General features: G+C 52.5%; 2 protein-coding genes across 5 annotated transcripts in view; one reads left to right on the top strand and one right to left on the bottom strand.

Moving 5' to 3' along the window:
- LOC116842830 (protein groucho-like) overlaps window positions 1–12,381 on the bottom strand; it is a 28,436-nt gene that overhangs the window by 10,792 nt on the left and 5,263 nt on the right. For 2 of the 4 annotated variants that reach the window (XM_032812564.1, XM_032812566.1), the window contains exons 2-7: window positions 9,332–9,429; window positions 8,532–9,150; window positions 6,425–6,469; window positions 5,144–5,281; window positions 2,309–2,588; window positions 916–941 (exon numbers count right to left, since the gene is read on the bottom strand). In XM_032812564.1, coding sequence (XP_032668455.1) covers window positions 916–941; window positions 2,309–2,588; window positions 5,144–5,281; window positions 6,425–6,469; window positions 8,532–8,969 — 927 coding nt within the window. In that variant the 5' untranslated portion in view covers window positions 8,970–9,150; window positions 9,332–9,429. The remainder of the gene's footprint in view (window positions 1–915; window positions 942–2,308; window positions 2,589–5,143; window positions 5,282–6,424; window positions 6,470–8,531; window positions 9,151–9,331; window positions 9,430–12,381) is intronic. The other 2 variants (XM_032812567.1, XM_032812565.1) reach the window with 2 other exon arrangements.
- Window positions 4,717–6,224, top strand: LOC116842844. Its single transcript, XM_032812594.1, has 3 exons — window positions 4,717–5,002; window positions 5,448–5,589; window positions 5,767–6,224. Exons 1-3 carry the CDS (start codon window positions 4,723–4,725, stop codon window positions 5,909–5,911), a joined length of 567 nt encoding a protein of 188 aa, XP_032668485.1. The 5' UTR covers window positions 4,717–4,722; the 3' UTR covers window positions 5,912–6,224.

The following is a 12,381-nucleotide window of genomic DNA, read 5'->3' as shown; positions in this document are numbered from 1 at the left end:
GAGGAGGAGGAAGAGGAGGAGGAGGAGGAGGAGGAGGAGGAGGAGAAAGAAGAAGACGACGACGACGAAGAAAAGGGGGAATTACTTCCAATTATGCAAATAGCTGACGTTACTCTCCTCCTCGTCCTTCTCCCCTTCTGCCCTGCTATGGCCAATTCACGCCTCTCCTCTCGCGCCCGCGGGCCGGCCGAAAGTATAAATTGCACATACACTTGTGCGCGAAGCACGCTGAAGCGCTCGTTGTACTCTTGACGCGGGCGCGCGCGCCGAGCAGAGTTACACGCGCGTAATGTACGTGTAATACACGGGACCGCGCTAAAGTACCCACTCGGTCGACGAGTGTACGTTGTACAAGCCGTACGCGCTTCACATGTGTACACGCTCGGCCGGCGAAACATTGTACGTCATTTTTACGGAGCGCGTCGAACGACGACGACGACGACGACGACGACGACGACGAACGAGCATTGCGCGACCTCGCTTCGTTGACTCTTGGAGGATCGGAAAGGTGTCGTCGCGACTAACCCCACCGGATCGCCCCTCTGTCTGTTCTCGTAAACGCGAACGAGACATTTTCGCGATGGTCAGAATGTCGATAATGCGCAATTACATCCAACGATGATCGACGTTGAAGATCTCTCTTCGAGTCTCGCGGTCGCGATTTCAATGTCGACGACTTGACATCGCGTCGCGCGGGTCTTGAATAATTTTTTTTCTATGAACTGCTTCCCACGAACTGCTTCACGAAACATCGACTCGGACAGCCGTCCGCGCCGTCGAGATAAGAGCTCTCGCGTTCGCGATTTCGTTGAGATTCCCGGCGTTTCGAGACTCCCGAGTTCAAATAAACGGTGCAATAACGTAATAAAAAGATAAAGGAGAAAAAAGGACAAACAAAGAAACGGCGTTACTCACATGTCTCTCCTCCGTCGAGCTCATACCTGAAAGCAAACAACAAACGTCGCGGTGTAATACAAAAACGCTCGTTGCAAAAGCGGAGCCAGAGTGGCGTTCGAGTACCGAGATCGCTTCTTTATCTTTATACGAGTGCCATAATAGCGAGAAGCACCGGCGATCTGGTGTATTATACAGATGTCTGCGACGAGATAAGCGGTAAGATTGAGCAATCCGCCTTTGGTGACTCTATTTGCGAGCCGCCCGCTCCCCTCAGCAATACCGGTCGCGTCTCTCCACTTTCGTAGGAAACTTATTCAAACACGAATGCGTGTTCCGCGCCCGCACGAGCGCACTCGCCTGTCCAAGTTGTAGTAGTAAGACACAGAGGAGTCGCGTACAAGTAGGAAAATAATATCAGACGCGCGCGATCGAACGCCGAGTATCACGTATCGATAAAATGTTAATAACGCGCCGTAAAACGACAGCCGACAGCGGCTACCGAAACGAGTAGAGGAGGATGGAGCATCGGGAAGCAGAGGAGAACGCGGAGGCGGTGGAGAGAGAGGGAGGGGAAGGCCCGCTAGTGGCGTCCATATAAATGATCTTCATGCATATTTATGCGTGCTTTTCGCTCAAAACCGCCGCTAGCGCGTCCGCTAACAGGGTGACGCAAACATGCGCATTCTCTCTCTCACCCTCTCTGTCTTTCTCTATCCATCTCTCTCCGAGAGCGGATACCCGTAATAAAGCGCTTTGAACATTTTCCGGCGGAGGCGAGAGACAGGGTCGTCGAGAGAGAGTTGCTCGCATATATATGTATACATATATATATATATATATATATATATACGTGTATGTGTAGATATTTCTTTTACACCCTCACGTCCCGATCTCTGCTAACTCTGTGACGGTCGGTAGGCTAGGTGGCTCGCTCTCGCGCGGCAGCGATTCGTTATACCGGAGTATAACGTTAAATCGAACGTGACCGGAGGTCGGAATTTCGCCCTTCGTTAGTTCCCCTCTTTTCTCGCCCGTTGCCGCCGTCGCCGTCGCCGCCGCCGCCGCCGCCGCCGCCGCCGCCGGGTCGAGGATAGGGCTGGCGAACGAGTCGAGATCGAACTAATGTTCAGTTGGCCACCTCGTCCATTCGGACGCAGCAAAAAGTAACACGGAGAACCGTTCCCGGAAACGGAGAAAAAAGTCGAAAATAGCGAAACGTATCGACGATCGACGTAAGAATAATTGTGAAAAGGAGCGACACAATGGCGAAACGACCGGGCGAACTGGGATTGCTGAAAGGAACGCGCAGCGCGTGGCGGTGCTCGGGACACCCTGTGTGTAACAATGCGATCGCAATGCGGCTGCGTAGCGATCCTGTAGACGTGTATACATCGGTACACCGACGACTTACCTCCACTGCTCTTGAGATCGTCCGGCTGACCGCGGTGGATATCCGGCTTGCCAAGCATCGAGAGGGAATGCGCGGCGGTGACCGTGCCCGGAGTCGCGGTTGAGACGGGCGTCAGTCCGAGACCGAGTAAAGCCGCGGACGCGGAAGTCACTACCGGAAGCCCGGCAGCCGGCCCCAATCCTGGAAGTCCAGGTAAACCCGGATGAGCCATCGCCGCGCCCGGCGGCAATTGCCGCGCGTGCATTTGCTGCAGCAGTTGCGGTATCTCCGGCCTCTGCTGCTGCAACGATTTAGATTGGCGTTCGTCAATCGAAGGCTATTGCTCGGCTGTGTGTTCACGGTCTCTCTTCGACGCCGCACACGTCCGGTAGTACACGAGTGTGCTCCGCGTAGAGACGGAGAAAATATCGTAGTCAAATTTACGTTCAAATTGCACTCCTCTTTTTACAGTGTCTCTCGATGTTACTGTAGAGCCGGTAAATTTGACGAACTAGCTGATATATGATATAAAAAACGTTCAAATGATTACGATAATTTTGTAAAATGATCAAACGTGTATGACACTTTTAACCCGTCTTCGGAAAGGTGGGATCTGAGAGACTCCACTCCTTCTATTTTGTTCTCTTTAAATCTTTACAATATCTTCGGAATTTCTTCGTTAGCTTGTTATTAAATCTCAATATTACATAATATCATAAGATATAGGAAGGTTTGAGGAATTATAAAAATTATAAGCCAAAAAAGAAGAAGAAAGAGATTCACCAGATTCCATCTTTCCAATGACGGGTTAATATATGCAGCAATTTCGATCATAATTCTGTATGGTCCGAAATCACCAGCATTCTGTTGCAATTTTCACTACAATGTTTTCTCCGTGCACCGGTGAAGATATACGATGGTATACATACTGAGAGAAAAAAAATAGTAAATATTTCTACAATTACAGTTAATTTCAGCGCCAATTATACTTTTTTTGTTGATCTATTAGAGAAGTAGTAGTAGCAACATGCATACAAGATCATTATCACTAACGCTGCAGCAACACACTGCAAAAGAGCTTTTTTTACTGTGGATCTTTCACCGTGCAATTATAGTTACAAATATCAAACTATTCTCTTTTCTCAGTACAGAAGCCAGCCTCGAAATGATAATTGTGTGTTCAATTAAAAAAAAAAAGAAAAGGAATGATTTAGGTTTAAAGTTGTCTGAGCGCAGAGCTAATGTTAGTAATCGTCTTGATAGCGACGCTTGATAATGTGTCGATGAGAGATAGATGAAATTGATGCTCGGACACGGTTGCCCCAAAATATCGGTCGCAAGTCGGCAGGGTGACATCGATAAACGCGGTGGCCCATGAAGAAGCACCTTAAACTCCTCGCGAGATCGCAAAGTATCGTCGCGACGCGACGCGACGCAAAGTGCCGCGCGAGATGCGTGTCGCGAAACGAAACACGTAACGGTCCCAAGAGCGAGATTTAACGCGCCGTGAATAATACGCGCAACCGGATGGCGGCGACGTGTATCGGTGGGAAATGGAGGGAAGACACAGAGAGAGAGAGAGAGAGAGAGAGAGAGAGAGAGAGAGAGAGAGAGAGAGATGAGGGGGAGAGAGAGGAAGAAGGATCGCGGATCCCCGTCATCACCATCGCGTTTCACCAACCGAGGTAGCGCGCGAGACTGAGCGAGAGGGAGAAGAGGTAACGGGGTGAAGAGAGAGAGAGAGAGAGAGAGAGAGAACTCTGTACGTTCCTCGCGCGCGGTGTTATTAAACGAAATATTGATTCAACCTCTGTTTACCGAATAATACATATTCATGAGGGTTAGCGCTTCTGTCTATTTGCCTTCATCGTCCCTTCATCGTCCCCTCGCGCGTTCTCCTCTCCCCAGCGTCCTGCGCGCGTTTTGCGCCGCGCAACCCCGTTGGTACTTTCGTCGCGCGAACCCCTTTGCCGCCACCGTTACGAGCAGCCCTTTCTCTCTCTCTCTCACGTGCAGACTAATTGTATTCCGCGTAACAGCGACGCGCGTCATCGTAATGACGAGCTGTCGAGATTGCGGCCTGCCAACCGCGACCTTGTCCGAGTGATCGTACCCTTGCTGTGCTTTCGTGAGATACGCTTCCTTGAACGAGCGAGTATCCGTCGAATTATGGCCGAAAATTGAAAGATGCAAAACGGTACTATTACGAGTAGCTCGTTCGCTTTCTTTGACTCAGTATTTTCAATTTGCACAGATGGATTTGGAAAAATAAATGGAGCAAGTCAAACCAAACATCACAAAGCTCTGATTCCGTCTGCACCGATTATTCCCGAATTATTCTCCAAGTGAGAATTCGCCTGTGAATTCATTTACTCGCTCGTTCGCGCGTCGTCGGTCCGTTGAAAAACGCCTATTGTTCTTTATTTTTCAGGGCGATGCGTTTGTTTCGACGGCGACAGCCTGAGAGCAAATTATTCGGGTCATGCGCGCGAGAATCAACTCGGAACTCAATTATACGCGACGCGTCCGCCGAATGCGAATCCTTCGTCGGCGTGCGTAGCAGCAGCAGCAGCAGCAGCAGCAGCAACACCGCGTTGATCGCCGCGAGCACGTTCGCCGCGGCCGCGAAAAACGACGAAGAGCAACATCGTGTGCAGCCGGGTGCTGCCGTCGCTTCGCGTCACATCGCGTCGGCGAGGAAAACCATCGCCGGAGGTATAACGATCGAGATCGAGAGTGCGTCGCTCGCGCGCCGGACTAATTTTCAGATATAATGCGGCGCTCGTCGCGGCGAATCTATCCGCGTATAGCGCCGCACGTGTTACAATACCACACGCCGTGTTCTCGTACACTTACCGCTATTACGGAGTTTAAATCCGCCACCGACACCTGCTTCGCTCTCTCTATGGCGTTGATGATTTGCTGTTGATGATCGTGCGGCAGAAACGGCAGAATTTGCCCGATAATAACGTTCAGTCTCTTTGATATCTCACTCTGCAACAAAACGAAACGCGCCTTTGATCGTCAGTTGTTTAGAGCTCTGATTTAAGGCGGTATGACTCTTTCGCGCCTTATCCTGTAATTTCGAGAATTGAAAACGTCAGACACATCACCCTTGCGACATAGAGAAAGGCTAACGTTATTTACTTTTTTTTTTTAGGAAAGAAAAGTTGGCGCGAGAGGGTCAACCTTGCGACTCGGTTCACATCTGTTTTACTGTCTCGCAGAATTGTTGCAAAGATCTCATTATTAACAAACGTCAGAGTTGCGATCAACAATGTGGGACGTCACTGTGACGCAATGTGGGTCCAATGATTTATGAAAATTCTCACTTGTTTTCAAGTTAAACTCGCGCTTCACACACACACACACACACACATAACTGATAAAAATGCCAAGGACTTGATATAAAGTCCTTGGAGAATATCTTGAAATCAAGTGTTCCTCTGACCGCTCGTGATGTTTCATTTAACCGATAGCAAACGGATCGGAATCCTCGGGGGGAACGAGAAGAGGACGGAAGGAGCGTCAGCGCGTGGACGTCGCACGTGTTTAACAGTAATAGTCGAGGTCCGGCCTGGACCACGAGAGAGCGTATATCCCACGGCTGTACAACATCCTTGAGCGGGGAGAAGCGCGTCTCTCGGGTGAGTAATGATGAAAGCGCGAGTCGGACGGCCGACCTCGTCGCCTCGCGTCGTCTTTAAACGCGCGAGTAATGAGCGAGGCTGGCTACATATTTCCGTCGCGATCTCCTGTCAACAGGGCGTTCCTCTATTTTCGTCGCGTCCGTCCGTCCGTCCGTCCGTCGGTCTCACACGTGGATACTAGTCTCGCTGTGTGTTTGAGCGAGCGAATAAATAAGCGGCTGAATGCGTAGGTGCGCGCGTTCCGAGAATAAAGCGAGCGGCATAAGACGCGCGAATAATGAGATGTGAGAGAGGACGAAGAGAGAAGGGGTACGAACCTTTCTCCGTCGTGACGCGATTTCGTCGGTCTCCGTGAGAATTCCGAAAATGCGCAGGTTCTTTGAACCTGGCCATCGAATCAGACGGATAAAAGTGAGGCATGAAAGTGCCTCTTTTTTCCCTTTTGTCGAACGAGAAATCGCGGTGACAGTTGAAATTTTGTACTCACATGTTTCTGTATCTCCATGTTGAGGCCATACGACATTTCGTAATACTGTAACAGAGAAATCCCCCGTGTGATTAACACGTTAGGCTTGGTGAGCTTTACGTAATTAACGAGTATCTGAGCATCTCTCTCTCCAATTCTCTTTCTCTCGTACAAATGGGAACAATTAATTCCGCACGGCGACTCCGTCGCGGATCAGTGCCTCGGCGAATTAACGATCGATTAACGCGCGCGCGTAATTCGACAGACATTCCTGATGAAATCGGAGAAATGCGTCCCGATTTCCGATCAACGTACGGCAGAGTCGCTGCTGTTGCACCGCGAATCGGCCATTCGCAGTCCACGGTTGGTTTACGCGGCGCGGTGCGCCGCGGATTTCGACGCAAACGCGTTATTAATTATCGCTAATCGCGATAACGCACTCGTGTCCGGCCGAGTGTACTTGAGAGACCGCAGTTACAGGAAGAGGAGAGGAGAGAAGAGAAGGGGAGGAGAGGGCGCCGCGCGCGTCCCGCGTGAGAAATACGAGATGAGGAGGTGAACGCACGCGTGTAACGCGCTCTCCAGCCGGGTTACAGGTTCTTAATTTTACGGGCCATTAGCCCGGTAATTACACGGGCGAATTAATTGCGCCGTAAGTAAGTTATTTCACCCGGGAGATAGACACAGGCGAGGAAGAAGGGGAAGAGAAGGGGTGGATGGTGGAAACGAGTACCGGGGTTGGAGTGCAACGTTAGGCGGAGGTTGTTGAGATCGGCTGCAACGGCAACAGTACTCGCCGAGCGACTCTTTCCCCGGGGGCAATAGCGTTCGTTACGGCGATGCAACGTCCTTAACGCGCGTTAACGAGGCCGACGTGGCCGCCAGAAAGAGATAGGGAGGGAGAAAGACCACAGAGAGAGAGAGAGAGAGAGAGAGAGAGGGGGGGGGGAAATAAAAGAAGCGTTCGTATCAAATGGACTAAGCGGAGATTAATTGCGTTTAAACTGGTGGCCCGCGCGCCTCCGCGCCGATTAGGTCGACGAGAACGCGGGAGATGCCGCGCGGCGGCCGCCGGTAAATTAAAACGGTAACGATAAATTGATGCTACGGGCGTAAAACTCCGACATGGCGTTTTCGATTTAATTATCGCCGCTCGGTCGACGGTCGAATAAAGAGGTAAATAAAAGGCTAACAGAGCGAATAGAGCGCGTCCGGCCGGGAGAAACGGCGGCGAACTCGCTCGCGCGCGCGCGATTTAAAAATTGCCGATTTGCAGACGCGGCCGAGCGAAATTTCCGCGTTAGTTTCGCCACGATTTAGCATCGTCGTCTCGATGAAAATTTCACCGCGTAAAAAAAGATCGCTGCCATTCGCAGAGTCCGGAAAAGAATACGCGCTTGTTCTGCTCCGTTCTGTCGCTCTTTCCATCTTTCTATCTCGTACGCGCGCGCAGCGGAGTCTCGGAAGTTCATAAATAACTCCTCCCGTCGCGGTGTGCCCATTCTTCTTTTCTCTTTTTCCGTTTGTCGCGCCGGAGAGCCACCGCTGATACTGATCGCGGATGCGAGAAGGGACGAGATGCGGAGATCCTCGAATATTAACGAGCCGTAGACCGGCGCCGCCGCCGCGACCTAACAGCGTATTACTTCGTCATTAAGCGTCCGAGACAGCCCGACGTACGCGCGCGCGTGTAGACTAATTCGATGAGAGCCACTGGCTCTTAGAGTCATTAGCTATGCACAGTAGGTGTGCACAAACATATATATATATATATATATATATATATATATATATATATATGCGCGCGCGGGCAAACACACACACATTTATATACCTGTATAAGCGACTACGCTACGTGGCGTAACGAGCCAATGTAAAGCCCGGCCTCGGCGAGGATGCAATTAATGCTAAGAAGCCGAGGTGGTTTAGCGGTCGAGCGAACATGATTATTCTGGATATGGGAGGGAGAAAGAGAGAGAGGGAGAGAGAGAGGAAGGCAAGAGGGAAAGGAATAATGAGGAGAAAGAGAGAGAGAGAGAGAGAGAGAGAGTACACGAGAGGCAGCCGAGGGAAACGTTACGACGCCTAACCGGCACCTCTAACTTTACGACGCAGCGATTGCACTCACCATCACGTAGTGTCGCTGAATCTCCATCTTCTCCGAAGCCAGTTTATCGCACTCCATCTTCAACCTGCGGAAAGGAGAAAGAGAAACGTGAAACGCATGCGAGAACATCGAGTCTTGCTGAGTCGAACACGGCCGGGTAACTCGCGAAGCGAGCAATGGAGGAGAGAAGGAGCGGAGGGAGAACGCGAACCGCGAAAACGCGTACATCGCGAATAGAATATCCCTCCCTCGTACGTGTGGCGGACAGAGGAGAGAAATAAAAAAGGAGGGAGAAAATAGGAGGAAGAAAAAAAAACGGCAGCGGAAGAGACCGTCCGTTCGAGCGATGAGGGAAGTTTCGATCCGAGCGCTGCTGAAAAATGCAACGCCCGTTCGCCCCGTTCGTCGTCCTCGGGTGGAAACTCCAAGTTCGACTCCGCGTACTTCGCGGCCTGCCATTACGTATCCGTCGCGCGAACACTACGACGGTGGGATAGCGTGCGCTAACTCGGAAGAGCTAGAGCGCGCGCGCGTGGCAGCTGCGTTCGTTCCCAGACTTTTTCTCCGACGACCCTCTCGTCCTCCCTCCCTTCCTCTTCCCCTGCTTCTGTCGATATCGCTCGCTACATCCTTACGCGCACTTCCGCATCGAACAGGAAACATCGAGAAAGAATAAAGACAAAGGGGAAAAAATATAGTGGAAAATGGAGAAGAAAAAAGAGCTGCTCGCGCGGAGTGCTCGCGGAATTCCCTCCCCCCCCCCTCAATGCCACCCCCCGCGAAGCGGAATGTATGCCGTGTCAAGGTTTCATGCTACTCACGTGTTGTTTTGCTGCTGCAGATAATCGAACTCTTGCTTGATCCTGTCGCAAGACTCGAGGACCGTGAACTTGATCGGCTGGCCGGGCTGCGGCGGGACCTGCGGCAGGAAAGGAAAATATTTTGCGTCAGTCACACATCGATCCGCGTCCTAGAAACGCCACGATCGATTCGCGGCAGGCAGAGACAGGCCGGCCGGCCGGCCGGCCGGCCAACCAGCCAGCCAGCCGTCTGGCTTGTGAGAGATCCACTCCCGCCTGTGTCGAATAATTAACTCCGTACAGCTGTTCGACCACGAAAGGGCAGAGGGGCGCTGTGCGAGCGAAAGTGATAGGACGAGGAGGAGGTCCGTAGATTGGAGCGCACGAGCGCGAGGGTGGATGGATGGATGTACACATACGCGCGCATATATGCACGAGCCTCACACATACATGCGCGCACACGTACGGACGCGTGTGCATACGCGATTACACGAGGCGGGCCGTGTACGGTCGGCAATAGTCGGCGCGATCTCGGCCCGAGAGAGCTGCGACGACGGCGGCTCTCTCGCGCGCGCCCGCGCAGAGAGAGAGCAAGTGTTAATTACATGTTTGCGGTGTCCGCGAGGATTACACGCTACAACCGAAACTACGAGCCTGCGCTCTGCCGTGTGTGGACGCGCGCGCGCGCGCACGCTCCCCCTGCGCTCGTGTGTGCACGTGCAGCAAGTGTGGCTGCGTATGTCTCTTCTGTGCTTCTGTGCGTATCTACGCATAAATACAATATACGTGTCCATATGTCGTTAACACCCTTCGTGCACACGAGAACACTTCGCGTGCTTCGGCGAAACCGCGCAACCCCGTCGTCACCTTGCAGCGGGCGACGACGTGACACACTTGGCCGAGACGTCAACTACCCGGAATTGAAAGTACGCGATCCGTCGACGCGCGGTGTACAACGCGCGCCTCCCAACTCGCCAAGGAGGACGCAGCACAGTCTCGGAAGCATCGCGACGAAAGATCGCGGGCTGCCTCGAGGAACGCTGCTCGCGTCGGAATCGAGATCGCCTGGAGCTCTGCGAGCTGAACGATGCGCGCGTATCAATGCTTCACCTTCTCCCTGCGGGTAGTAGTATGCGCGCACGCGGTCGGAGTTTACGAGCACTCTCTAAGTTCTCGAAAGCGAGAGAGAAGACGCGGGAGACAATGTAGAAGCGAGCGTGAGAAGAAAAGGAGACTTACTGTACCTTATGGTAGGAATGTAAGACAGACGGTGGAAACAGGTAGTCAGACAGAAGTCCCAGCAAGAGAGAGGAGAGAGAGAGAGAGAGTGTGTGTGTGAGAGAGAGAGAGGAAAAGAGAGATCTCACGGAACGGCGAGAGAGAGAGGGACACAGGGAGGAGGACGATGGCCAAAGGTGGCGGCCACGACGAGGGAAGTTGCGGTTCTCGTGGTCGCCGTGGTTGCGGCTTAGGCAAATTGAGATAGTTCGCTAACCACCGACCAGCTGACCCGACCGTCACGCCAGGATGCTGCTCTGTCGGATGGCACATGCCGTACGGCGCACGCCGCCGCTCTCCCTCTCCTTCCTCCCTTTCTCTCTTTCCCTCCTCTCTCTCTCTCTCTCTCTCTCTCTCTCTCTCTCTCAGTGCTCTGCGCTGTCTTCCTTTCTCTCGCGGATCTCGGCAGGATCTCGCGTGGATCTCTGGAGAAGCGGTCGGGCCCTCGCTCGATCACTCGCTCGCGCATAAATCATCTCCGCCCCCGAGACGTGAATTAAACCGTTAGCACGCGGCGGCGGCAGCAACACACGGGACTCTGTGTACTGGCCGGTGCCGATGCCGACGATACCGCCGCGCGATCGAGCACCACTGCCGGCGGGACCAGGCAAACAGCACTGTATCGTGTTTGTGTGCTTAGCCCGGCAAATGTTAGCCAGCATATCGCTTATGGTGCTTGTCGAGCGAGGGTGATGGTCGATAGTTTCCGCAGCGGCGGGAAGGGTAAAGAGGCCCCGACTCGCTCGCGTTCACTCGCTAACGTATAGAGGTACTCGACATCGCCGTGGTCCGTGTCAGCTATAGCAAGCGTCGATCACGACGTGGACGAGCGAACGAGCACGAACGAACGAACGAACGAACGAACGAACGAACGAACAAACGAACGAACGAACGAACGAACGACGACGACGACGACGACGACGACGCATACGTCGGAGAGGCGGTGTTTGTGCGTCCGTCCATATAGGGCTGTTTGTCCTTGCTCTCGCTGTTTGAAGAACGTCAGGATCCCGGTCTGTGCAAACTCCTCATTATTGTGAACAGTGTACATGGTCTGTAAGCGCGCGCGTGCGTGTTCGTCCGGCCGCCGCCGAAGTTACACGTGTCAAGTCGCGCGTCACGTGTGTCTACACACGATCTCGCAATTTTTTTCGCCTGCCCACCGACGTGCGTGTCGGCGCCGCGACAAAAACGCGGGGAAAAAGTCGCGGAGGCGCGACATCGTGGAGAAAGGGAGAGTCGGGGGCGATCGGGGCGGCGGGTTTTTCTTACAAGTTTACGTTCTCGCTATTAAATTGACTGTCATTACTCGACAATGCGAGTATGCCTCTCTCTCTCTTTTCTCTTTCAATCGTACATCGTTCGCATTATGAGATTTCCATCGCATTATATGTAGCCGGGAGTCGAAACACGCGTTTATACTGAGATAACACATCGACGATCGAGCACGAGAGATCCGTTACGACTAAATTAACGGTCGCAATTAACGTCAGTTCATCATTGCGTCACACCTCATAACGCAACGTGCGTCCAAACACTTCTTATTTACCGTGTCGTTGTCACTCGCGTAATCATCATTATGAATCGCTAAACAGCTCGGTGTCAATATTTCACGGGAACGTTATAAAACACGCCACAAATTTCTACAGGAGCGACGAGAGAGTGGAGGGAAAAGAGGGAGAATTTGAGTCAAGCAGCGCGAGCGTTCCTTATCCGAAACTACCAGAGCTCTCTCTCTCTCTCTCTCTCTCTCTCTCTCTCTCTCTCTCTCTCTCTCTCTCTCTCTCTCTCTC

This window comes from Odontomachus brunneus, unplaced genomic scaffold (assembly GCF_010583005.1).
Source record: "Odontomachus brunneus isolate Ranch 3 - 2012 unplaced genomic scaffold, Obru_v1 Obru_scaffold_027, whole genome shotgun sequence".
Taxonomy (NCBI): domain Eukaryota; kingdom Metazoa; phylum Arthropoda; class Insecta; order Hymenoptera; family Formicidae; genus Odontomachus; species Odontomachus brunneus.
This window is presented reverse-complemented; position numbering and strand designations above follow the sequence as displayed.